Consider the following 12502-nt stretch of genomic DNA (forward strand, 5'->3'; position numbering starts at 1 on the left):
TCTCTTTTGTGAATGACAGATACAGAATGTAAAAGGGATGATGATAAGATCATGAAGGAAAAATATATTTAGATAAAGTTTCTCTGCTTTTACACAGAAGAGATGGAACAATTAGATATTAAAACTCACTTCAAAGAAAACAAAGCAGTTCTAAAAGAAGGCCAGAAAAGGAACAAACTCCTTTTTGCAGTTGTTTAGCAACTAACTATTCAGATTTCTCCAATGCCAGTAAAAGGAATGAGAAGAGGTAGAGAGCCTCTTTAAGTAAATAGAAATACCTCACTTTACTGTTTTGTTTTGGTGGCTTTTTTTCTAGTAAAGTCTTATATATTTATGGGACTGGTGCACAGACAAAAAAGAAGGAAAAATACTATATAGAAGGTAGTAACACTACAAAATCAAACTGATTTGAGAGACAATTAAAGACACAATTCAACCTTGCAACTGGATATAATGAAAAAGTGTATTTTAAAATAATATTACTTGTTAGCACTATACTGCTTTTAATAGAAGTGAACCTCAACAATTCATGTAGGAGCTGGGAACACAATTTTTGGTTTTGTTCCAGGTGATTGGCTTTGCAAATCTCTCTGAGGAGGAAAGTTGTCTTTAAAATATTTTAAAAGAACAGTCCAATATAATCACATATGCTTTAGTGTACTTCAGTGCAAAGTCTTTATTGTCTATATTGTTAACTAGTTGTGTGTGTGTGAAGCAGTTTTATTCAAACTTGTAAATCTGTCTGAGCCCAAGTCACTCTCACAGGTTCCTATTCTTTAGGCATAATGTTCTGTGAATGCTGTAGAATACATTATTAGCTTATGGTATCCCAAATATTTTAATATTCATCAATTTACTGAATGTTCTTTCCACATGTTTTGGACTCCATATTGTAGGTAAGAGAGGGGAAAAATGTGGCAGACTGTCTTCGTCAGGACTGCAGGCCAAAGGGGAAAACCTGGGGAATGTGTACTGAGAGCCAGCAGCACTGACCTGCTCTGTGCCACAGAACACAGCACAGAAGCGATTGTAGCTGTATTCATGTTCCTGTTACTGTTTGTGTGCCGTCTTTAAAGTTCTATCTGTGGCTGCTCTTGCTCTCTTATGTGTGCATGCAGTATGTACCCCCAAGTCTGGGGGAGAAGAGGGAAGGTTTTTGTTTTACCACATGGCTGATCCCTACTGCAGCATTGTAGTATGTTTAGCTTGCCTATGCTAGACTGTTGTCTATCTGGGGGCTTTATGGGACTACAAAAGCAGAGGAGTTGCAAGCAACTTCATGTCTATAATATAAGAAAAAATAAGTTGTGATGACTACTTCTGGTTTCCTTACAAATTTTACCTCTTTCTCAAGTATATCCATCTGTCTGTGGGCCCGAACCTCCATGTTCCAGTCCTGAAGATTGCCTGTTCCCTAGCTAATGCTACCTTTAAAAAACAAAAACCAAAAACAAAAAAAAAAAACCCCAAAAAACCAAAAAAACACCAAAAAAACCCCAAAAAAACCCCAAAAAACCCCAAAAAAGAAAAAAAACCAAAACAAAACAAACAAACCACAAAACAACAACATCAACCCCCCCCCCAAAAAAACCCTCCAAAAACCCAACAAAATATCCTCAAACCCAGACCAAACTGAATTAAGAAAAAAAAAAATACTCATATTTTTTTATTTTCTCTCTCCCAACTTCTCCCATAACTGTCTTTTAGAAACTGACAGGCACATCCAGGCTCTCAAAAAAACATTCTCCATAGGCAGTACCCCTTGGATGCTGACTTAAATTCTTGGTTCAGTTCAGGTTTCTTTGACACCTTCACATCTAGATGATCTCTCAAATTATATATAGCTTTGTAATGACTTGCAAAAATCTGATAATAACTGTATTTTTATCCTGCAGAGTGTACAAATCTTTGATGTAGGATCCACTGACATGGTTGTGTCTGTCTCACTGACATAATGATGTATTTTTACTCTTTCCTTGTCAACTGCAGCACTTAGCATTTTATCCCAGTACTGTGAGCTTGGGTGGTATATTTATAGTTCTTTATGAATTCTGGAAGTAACTTAGGGTGTCAAGGATGAATAGACAACCTTTTTTTTTACTTTGCAGTCAGTCAAATGTCTGATGGCTGGTGCTCCAATCTGACAGCCAGAACTTGCCTTGGAGTTTACATAAGTTAAATAGCTACATAAGTTGAATTTTAATTATTCACATGCTATTTACAACACTGTAGCATGCTAGTGACATGGGATGGCTGATATAAACAACTGAAATAAATGGACATAAGTAATTCAGTACAGCCAACAAGATGATAATGAAAACTGCATGATAAAAGAACCTCGGTTTATTTTTTTGAGCATGAGACTAAATGCCAAGATCACCCATTACTGTAATCATAACAATTTCAAGGAGTATTTGAGTCCTAAATTAAATAAAATCAGACACTCATGTTCTTGTTTAATTTATATAGTGAAAACCTAAGCCCCAGCCCCTATTCAGATTTTTATCTTCAATAAGTTATTCTGTAATTGTTTCACATGTCAGAATAACAGATACAGAAGACAGATGCAGCCTTTTCCCCCTTTCGGTTTTTATGACTAGAGATGTTTGAGGGTGCATCAGTCTGAAGACACTGCAGGATGCTCAAACCATTGTGTAAGTGTGATCTTACAAGTTAGGGCAATTGGCTCTGGTTTTGGGAGTGTTCTCTGCATTCTAACTTATGAATAAAATGAAACATTTTGTTTATTGTTTCCTGTGGTTCTAGGCATGAGAAATATCCTTGGTGATCTTCTTTTAGTAAGAGTGTTGATGGTATGAATGTTTGCAGATTTGTTTATTCTGGTGGGTTGGCTCCTGTAGCAGCACTACTTGACATGTTTGTGTATGTTGACCTGGAAACAAAAGCAAGGACATGGCTCCTGAGAAATGGGTGAAATACCTTACTCCTGGTAAAAATGGGTTTAACTTCTGGAGGTAAAATAATTCCTTCAAAATATTTATTGTCACTATTTTAGTACACAAACACACACAAATCTCTCAAAATCATGTATATTTAAAGCATTAGAAACATTGGTCTAAAAGTATGGATCAAAACCTGATTTTTTTTTTTTTTTTGGTAGGAAAAGATTTTATAATGAGTGTTTTTAAATTGTGTTTTAATATTTAAAATAATTGTGTTTTATTTAATATTTACAAGGTTTGGTTCATTAAAAAAACAAACAACAAAACAACAAACCACAGAAATATGCAGGTAGACTGTAAACATGCAGTTCTTTGTTTGAATAGCTGCTCCAAACTGTTTTCTTTTTGTTTCACTAACTGTAACATTTATCAGGCAACCAAGTCTTACCAAATTCCTACACTATGCTCAGTGTCTGAGCAATCCAGCAGGGCTTTCCCTTGTGCCTTCCCATTTCCATCCCAAACTCTCCAGTTTGTTTGCATACAATGGCAGAGCTCCAGTAAGTGGAGTAGAATGTGTTCTACTCTTCTGGACAGTGTTTGTGACCAAGTCATTCTCTGAGGACTTAGATGTCCAGAAAGGTTAAGAGCCCAGCTCTCCATGGGTCAGGCTGGTATTTGCTGGGCCAATACCTAACACCGAGCGCAATCACCTCAGTTTTCTTCCAAAATATGCTCTTTAGAAGACAGTGGCTAAAATTTTATGTGTGGTCAGAATCAGGCACTTTGTCAAGAATCTCAAGTGTAGTAGCAGGAAAGTTTCTGGATCTCTGTGGAGGTGATTGGTTGCTGTGGCTGGGGCAGTTCTGAACATGTGTAACTCATGACACAAGGAATGTTTACATCTAACAGGATTCAGCTAAGAATGAATTCAAGATTAAACAGCTGCATTTTTGCATTACAAATTTGGACTTTAGTGTCTGAATCCTATGTTTTATGCCCAAATCCTTTTTTTCAGATTTGGCCAATAGTGGGAATCTATGTGATGTATTTTAATACTGGAGAACTAGGCCCAAGAGTTGATCCTGAAAACGTGAAACTTGTAGGCAATGTTTTCTGTGTTGCCTTCATCACAAGAATAAAATGATCAGGTGGGGAATTAATCTTTTTACTAAAGATAGTGTACCAATTAAAGCTTATCTAAGCTTGTAGGATGATTATAGACACACTGAGACCTTCAAGTTGGAACTACATTTAATCTTAAACTTTCTTTAAAGTCACTTTTGTTATATTTATTGTGAAAGAAGACAAAAATGGCAGAGGGAATCCACCCAAATTCTGCCAGGGATTCCTAAGGAAGGTCATACTGAATTCCAGCTTTACCCATTGCTCTTAACTGCTCCTATCAGGCATATACCATATGGTCATGCAAACAAATACGTGCACAGCTTTTTTTTTCTCAGCCAGTGACAAAACAGTTTGAGACCATATGCTGCACAACACATGTGAACTCTCTAATGGCTCATGTGAATTGGGGGAACCAGCTCAGAATGCGCAGTTGTTCCATGTGTCTTTGCTGTACATGTTTTTCTACAATACAGAGTAAGAATTTGTGCTGTGGTTTCTTCACTGTAGTGACTTTACTTGCAATGTGAAATATGAATAGCAGTTTTTGTGATTAGTGACAAAATAATTTGTGGGACTGAAGGTGAATGAAGCTAACTTGGCCTAGTCATTAACCTTCATGAAACAACCAGTTTCCCCTCCCAAGTCAGAAAAATGATTCACAATCAAAGTTTCTATCAAATGCTAATTTATTCCCAAATGCAAATAGTGGATCTATATCCTAGTTTTTTGTGAGATCTTTGAGAGCATAAGAGAAAAAACCAAAATATTATATATTGGGATGATTATGCAAAATGTAGACAAATTTATGCAGACATTTTTATTTTCTATTAAGGTTGGAAGGCAAGTAACACAGCTGTACAATCATAAATTTCAGAGGACCATGGAGTTTGAATTTATAACACTTTAAGTAAGTAATTGTTGCAGTTTTTAACCACATAAACTTTTTTAAGTTGTAGCACTGTCTCTATTTTAGTTTCTTGGGGACACTGCTTCACACTGATTTTATTTACCAATGTGCAACCGAATTTTTTTGTTGATGCAGAGCTAAGAGGTGTTCTTAATAAAAGAAGGTGCAGAAGGAACTCATCTTCATGAATTGAGCTACCAAAAAGGGGGGGTGGGGTGGATTAGGGAGGTCAGAATTTTGATGCAGGTCTCTGCTGTTATACACTGGAAATTATAAAGCAAGAAGGAAGTAGATTTTCTAACACATCATAGTATTAACTGGCAAGGTGCTGTAAATCATTGGTATGCATCAGTCTTTTCACCACAGAAAGGAAATTAAAAGTGCTCTAGTAGAGAAAGCATCGCCAGCATTGTGTTGACCTCAAGTCACTCATCATCAGAAAGATAAAATCAGACTCCCAAATTTCAGAGGAATGAGGGAATATTCAGTGTGGCAGGAAAAAGGATTAGGGTGATCAGGGAACACATAACTGATCATTTCAAAAGAAATTAAGATTTACGTTTTTTTAGTGTAACAACATAAAGGTTGAGGCATGAATCTGTCATTTTATGTCAAAGAGAGGGAAAGTGAGAAGGATAGTAATGGCAAAAGAGAGAAGGAATATAAACTGATTTGAATACATATGGTCTGGAAGTTAGGAGTATGTTCCTAACTATCAAAGAGGCAAAGGCTAGAGTAGCCTTTAATCCAGCGAATGGAGTTTATTAAAAAGGATCATCACTACTTTTCTCTTAGGTTTCATAAGTTTATGAAAGGGATTTTAAAATGTGTTGTTGTGATGGCAAGGGGATGAATCAATCAGTCCTACATTCCTGCCAAAGAGGGATCAGGACCTCCCTTTGTCATTCTTAAGTGCCAGAAAAATTTTCAAGATGGAACTGAAAACTTGAGAGAAAAGAAACAGGGTTCAAAAGGAGGAAGAAAGAATATGTTGTAAAGTTAACCTTTTTTTGCATTATGAAGTAAATTTAATGGAAAATTATTTTCACTAAAATTATTGTGACTTTAGAGCTTGATTTGGAGAAGAACTCAAAGGCATTTGTATGTATTCAGCATTGCTCAGCATCAGATCTTTAGAAATTAAATCGAAAACAATAGAAATATATTTGTGAAGAAGACGTCTAAATATGCTATCAAATGATAACTTTAAAAACACAACAATTGGCTGAACTGTATCCTTGGAACTTATATGGGGTAGTTTAAAGAAGCCTGCTGACAGTTCTGCATTATCTTGGAATACTGATTTCTTTGAACTGCAAACGCAAATCAGGACAACTCCTTCCCTTCTTCCTCCCCCCCTGCCCCCCCCCCCCCCCCCCCGGAAAACATCACCTCGAAAAGCTTACTTAAATTATGCTCAGAATTATCTTATTTCTGGTAGTAAATAACTTGGAAATATTTTACTGGCAGCAGAATATTTTTTGCCTGCTGAAGACAGAAAGAAAACTTTTGACACCCCATCATGAGAAAACCGGTAGAGCACAAAGAAGATCCCAGCCGCGCTGGTTCTCGCCTCTCGGAGTACGTGCGGCGGGGCTGACGCTCCTGGGCGCTTTGGGGGCAGGAGAAACTGTTTTCAATCTACTGCTTTTAACGCTCTAGTTGTGCAGCGAGGAGGAAGAAGGCAAAGGAGAAAAGCCGTAGCGGTTTTGGCCGATGTGCCCTTCGCCCGCTCCTTTTTGTGTTACTGGGGATTTTTGTGAGGAAGGTTGCAGGCTCCTGAGGCTTCTGGGAGCAGGACTCGCCTTTCAGAGGGGGCCCAGCTCCTGCTGGCTCCGGGTGATCGCGGAGTGCGGAGGGAAAAGTATGCGCGGACTCGCCTGGGGCCAGGGCTGGGGCCGGAGGCTGCCCCCGGCAGAGGGTGCCGGAGCGAAGGGACTGTCCTGGTCCCGTCCGCCGCTCCCCTCCCCTCCGTCGAGCCTCGGGTGGCGTTCGGATGCTGGGGAAGGAGGAGGCGGAGGAGGAGGAGGCGGAGGAGGAGGAGGGGACAGGAGCGCCGCTTCCTCCGCCCCCCAGTCGGGGACGGTCCGTTAGCGGGAGCTCAGGGCTGGGGCGGCGGAGCCCGGGACGAGCTTGCGGCAGCGCCACCGGACCCCTCTCCGTCCGCAGGCGCTGCTCCCTGCGGCTTCCTGCGGGATCTGTGCCGCGGCGGCCGGGCGGGCAGCATGGACCCCGCGGCGGCGGAGGGACGGCGGGGGCCGGCGGGCCGCCTCCTGCTCCTGCTGGCGGCCGCCTCGCTCCTTCGCCTCCGCGCCGCAGGTAAGGAGCTGCCCCTCCTGGGTGGAGGGGAGGATGCTTCTGCTCTTCGAGTAGGGGTGTATGGGGAGAGGGGAGGCAGGGAAAGTTGCTCCTGTTCCTAGGAGAATTGCGCGTATCCATTTGGGATCGGCGGACCCGCCAGCATCCACAGGTGGTGATTCATGTTATGTACTTTTCCTTCCTTTCCTACCTTTTTTCTTTTATTTTGTTTCCCCCCCTCTTTCTTTTATTTTATTGTCTTTCTTCCTTTCTCGCTTTCTCTCCGCCATCCATTTCTTCCTTTTTTTTTTTTTTTTTTTTTTTTTTTTCTTTTTCTTTTTTCCCATCAGTTCTTGGCACAATGGAAAACTGATGTTATGTTCTTACGAGGGGCGGGGGTTGGCAGGAGGCGAGGGCAGCTACAATTTTTACCCAGAGCGCATCCCCGCGCCCCTGCCCCACTCGGGCAGGAGGCGCTTCGTGTCTCTTTTCGGCCGGCTCAGCGCTCCGAGGCTGGTTGGTAGCCACTGAGGGGGGGCAGGGTGGAGGGAGAAAGAAGGAGAAAACAAAGGAAAAGTTCGGGGTTTTGTTATTGCCGAGGGGGGATAGCAATGAGCGGAGTTTCCTCCTTCACTCTGCCCGCCCCCCAGCCCTCTCCTCGGAATGGTTATAATAATGCATTTTTATTTGGGACGTTGAGTGTTGCCAGAATCTCAGCGGGAACCAGGAGGGGATTAAAGTTGAGTGGGCGAGGGGGCAGCCGCCGTGCTTGCAGCTCATGGAGGCTCGGCGGGGTTTCTTTCCGTGTGTTTTTGCGCTTTAGAGTGTCCCATTTTCTCTGTGTACCTGGCCGACCCTCAGGGACTGAGGAGGTCAGACTGTGGGCTCAGGACGCGCGGTTCAGTGAGCTCCGCGATTGTTTTTAGGGCTGAATAAACTGTCCCTATTAACATCTAACCTTGCGCCGTGGCAGCAGCGGTGCGGCTGCTGAATAGATGCCAGTTTGTCCGGCATCTCCGAGGGGAGCTCCGTGATTTAGAGGCCTTAAGGGAACGTGTGGGGTTGGAGAGCCACGATGGTGTAAGACAGTTCCTGTAAAAGAAGCCGCATGAACTTTTTTTTCCCCCTTTTTTTTTCTTTTTTAATATTTTTTAAAATTTTTTTCCCTCCTCCATTTGCGCCGAAGTTGTGTGGTGCTTTCAGAGCAGGAAAGGGGAGGCTTAACGTTTTCGTTTTCTCTGGGATGTGAAATGCACCGTTGAGGTACGAGCTGCCGGATCCAGCTCTTTGATCTTTCATGAAGCCATTCTCTGGAAAATTGCCTTCTCCCCCTCTGCAGCAGATAAACTTTACTCTCAGAGTAAAGTCCTTCCCGGGAGTCTTTGTCCAGGGACTGAGGAAGCAGATGACAAGGCTGCACCATTTCCATGCCAGGTTTGTAACCCTTCCCGTTCTGTCCTCACCGGGCAGCGCGGGAGCTCGGCGGGTTAGCAGTGCCTTCCTCTCCCGCCTTTCCTGGCTTTAACTTAATTGCACCGACGTGCTGGAGGAGACCGATGCTGTCTTTAAGGAAAAACAGTGATGCTGTAGATTAGAGGAGACTTGTTAATCAATTGCACGTTTGAAAGAGCTTTTCTTCCCTTTGTTGCTTTCGCTAATCCATTTAGCTCTCCCCGGGAGGTGACAGATGCCTATATTTCCTGTTATTCAGCTCCGGGGACCGAGGTCTTGCCATTTGTTGCTTTGCCATGAAGGGAGAGGGTCAGCAGAAAGATAGAGGTCTGGGAGCTTTCCGGGGCGAGAGCAGGAGGCGGGCATGTTACAGCTCGCGGATTTGGGGTCAGTTCCCGTCGCCTTTATTTTTCCTAGAGCCTTTATTGCTCCCTTTGAAGAAGCTGCCCCGCTGCTCTGCCCCTCCTGCGGGGTCCCGGGCTCCGGGGATCCCCCGGGGCCGCAGGGAGGATGGCGGTCGTCCTCCGACGGTTGCGAGAGGAGATGCCAGATTGTCTGTCCCCGTCCCCGCTTTATCCCCTTTACCCTGAGCAGCTCGCTCTGTTTTCCGAATGCAGCGGCAGCGAGGTGTGCACAAGTGTCCCGTGAACTTCTTTCCTTTCTTCCTTCCTTCGTTCTCTTGACCCCCGCTGCTGCTCGAGAATACCGTCGCTGGTGCATCTGCCACGGCCGACTCTCTGTGCCTTCCCAGAGCCTCCCCACGGCTTCCCGGACAGTGGAGGGGTGCGGGCTCCCGGGAACCTCTGGCCGGGCGCGGAGCTGCCCGCGGGTGGAGCGCCTGGCGCTGGGAAAACGGGCTGGAAAGGCGCTGGGAGTGTGGCAGTGTACCTCCGTCTTCTATTGTGGGCAGTGTACTACCCCGTCCGCTTGTAGATGCTCTCAGGAGGCATGTCAGGTTTCAACCTTCTCGGAGGTTAAAATCATAAGATTACCATTAAACATTAATCATAAATTACCATTAAAAGTGTATTTGGGGTTTATCTTATTTTTTAGCACTACCTCATAAGCAGGCATGTGATAATCGTCTCAACCACCCGTAGAAAGTGTGGATTCACTCTACTCGATAGGCATGAAGTTTGAGACTCCATTTTCTTCTCTGAATAAGCAGCACGGTGGTTGAGAGCCCATAATCACAGCAATAAATTCTTGTGTACTTCTATTGTTGAGGGGCATTCTTCTGTTTAATTAGATTTGCTTAATGGTAAACAGAGTATTTGTTAATTTACATTTCATTTAAAGGTTTATTTTTGAAAATGTTATTTCAGCCTTTTCAGTGTTCAGTTTTAGAATATGGCCAGGTGAGAGGCAACGTTGAAAATGGTGATGCACAATGGACCTGGCTTACAGACGTTTGCCCCCTTGCCATTAAATAGGAAAAGACGTTTAATCAACTGGAAGTAAATGCTTATGTGAACTTGAGAAATATGCAGAATGCAGCGTTAAAAAAAAACCAACAACAAAAAACAAACAAAGAAACCCCAAAAAACAAACACCAAAACATCAACAGAATGTCTAGGAATGAAAACGTAATGGTAACTCATGCTATGATTTTGAAAGCCCTGAAGTTTGTAAACTTCTACCTAACTTCATAAAGGAAAAAAACCCCTCTAATTTCAAACATTTTTACAATGTTTATGGAGAAGTTAATACAAATGTGGATTACTTTTGAATGCCTTTAAATTCTGAACTACAAAAAGTTGTAAAATACTTAAATCTTGAAAGTTACGTAAGATTTAGCTATAGCTCCATCCTGAATTTAATGCAAGAGATTCAGCTCTGGAAACTGTACACTAATCATCTGAAAAAAGTCAGTACATCTTTGAGTACAAGGAGTTTGCAGATAGCTTTTAATAAATTATATTGACCACATTAACTATTTCTAGGTCAAATCTTAATCAAACCTTTCTAGCATAATTAAGTTGTTCATTTAGGGATGAAGTTTATCTTTGGGTCAAGAGTTGACACTATATGTTTTTTTTCCTCTTGAGTGTCTCAATTAAATTAAGCATTTGTAGTGGAATTACACTTTTCCCCTTAATCTCTTTGTTGCTGTAAACAGCACATAAATGCAAGATGCTGGAAGAAAAGGACGAGATGGGAGACAAGGCAAATGAATCCTATTTACTGAGTTTTCAGTTGTTTGCAGAAAAGTTGATCTTTTTTCTAAACTCACTGCACTTTGTCTAAGGTGTGAATAGCTTTCAGGCATTGGCATGGAAATATGTTTGACCACTAATTAGGAAACTGACAGTCTTAGTCCACCAACCAGTGAGAAGCTGAGAAGCAAGAGTAAAAGGAAAGAATGGTAAGAAATACTGGGTTTTGTTTGATAGCTGCGAGAATCTTCTGTATAGAAGACTTGTGGAGTTCTTTTCATAGCTTATTCTCAGAGTCTTAAATTCACATTTTAGATTCAATAAAAATATCTTTTAGAAGCAGTCAGCATCTCAAGCTTTTAATCATACTTCTGATTAAGAGAATTTATTTTAAAGGTCTCTTTGTATGTATTTTTTTAATATTGCAGATGAAAAAATACTAAGCAAACTTTTTTTCATTGTTACAAAAGTAATAGTTCTTTCTGTAGATGTTCACTGTTGCCCTGTGTTGTTGCTCAGAAGGAAGAAATGCTACTTACAGTATTCCATCTAATTTATAGCATCTGTCACTCTGTTCTCCGTGCAAAGAATGGTTTCCTATTTAAGTTTGTTTATTCATTGTGAGGCTGTTGCTTTATAAAGGAAGTTGTCATTAGGCTCAGCATGTCTGGAAAGCATGCAAGCACTCAAATCTTCTAATCCAGTGACTACAAAGTAGTTAACGCTTCAAAGAAAAGGAACGACAGGATTTTGTTGCACTGAAAGAAGATGCATTGTTTGTTAATCCTACTTTTAGTTGTTACTCTACTAAAGACTGCTACAGCCTTACTAGTAATCATTTGAGACAAACATGGATTTTACTTGAATTACTGTGCTTTCTCTTGGTTTTGTTGAAACGTTAGTAGTGAAATATCCCTTACCAGCTTTTTGCATTTACTTTTTCTGGGTCTTTGCCGTACACCAATATTCAGTTGCAGAATCCTGCTAGATAGTTCTGCTGATGTTTTCTGCAGACCTTACTCACAAACAAGCTTTTTCTCTTGACATCTGTTTGGCCAGCTTGGGAAGGGACTTCCTCTTCCAAGTGATGCCAGCTGGTGATCGTTTTTTAAAACTAAAAATGTCTGTATATGACTTTCCAGGCCATAAAATGTACTTTTCAAAAAGTCAAAAGGTGATCTCTTAGCTAAAAAATTGTGACTTTGTCTTTTAGATGGCAATGGGCAAAAGCTTTAATTTAAGAAGACTAACAAATCTGCATTGTAGTATCGCTGAGAACAAGAAATCACAATAGAAATACATTTCACTAAGTAGTGCACTGTTACTGTGACAGGCATAAGTAAATGAATTCCACCAATGTTGAAGGCCCTGTGAGAGTATCCCACAGACAGTTCCACCCTTCTGAGCAGGTGTTAAATGAGTCTGTGTGTATCTCCTTGACCCATTGGGCACATGCATCAGTAGTAGAGTATGCTGCTTCATGAAGCACAGGGAACATACTCCTCTGTGCTGATCGAATTAGCTCTCACGTATATTAGTGCCTTGCGGTTTTGCTGTAATGTGTGCCTGTCTTTGATGGTGAAAAAGAGTGATACAGTAGCTGAGGGAGAGGAAGGGTATCGTGTAGTACTGGTTCTGCAGAAAGTATTTAAAGAATG

General features: G+C 41.6%; 1 protein-coding gene across 1 annotated transcript in view; it reads left to right on the plus strand.

Annotated features, from left to right (window-relative positions):
• Nucleotides 1–6934: 6934 nt before the first annotated feature.
• Nucleotides 6935–12502, plus strand: part of ROR2 (receptor tyrosine kinase like orphan receptor 2) — a 140490-nt gene continuing 134922 nt past the window's right edge. The window contains 2 exon segments of the mRNA XM_053932824.1: nt 6935–7006; nt 7008–7257. Of these exon segments, the coding sequence (XP_053788799.1) occupies nt 6935–7006; nt 7008–7257 (322 nt within the window).

The sequence above is a fragment of the Vidua chalybeata genome, chromosome Z, assembly GCF_026979565.1.
Source record: "Vidua chalybeata isolate OUT-0048 chromosome Z, bVidCha1 merged haplotype, whole genome shotgun sequence".
In the NCBI taxonomy this organism is placed as follows: Eukaryota; Metazoa; Chordata; class Aves; order Passeriformes; family Viduidae; genus Vidua; species Vidua chalybeata.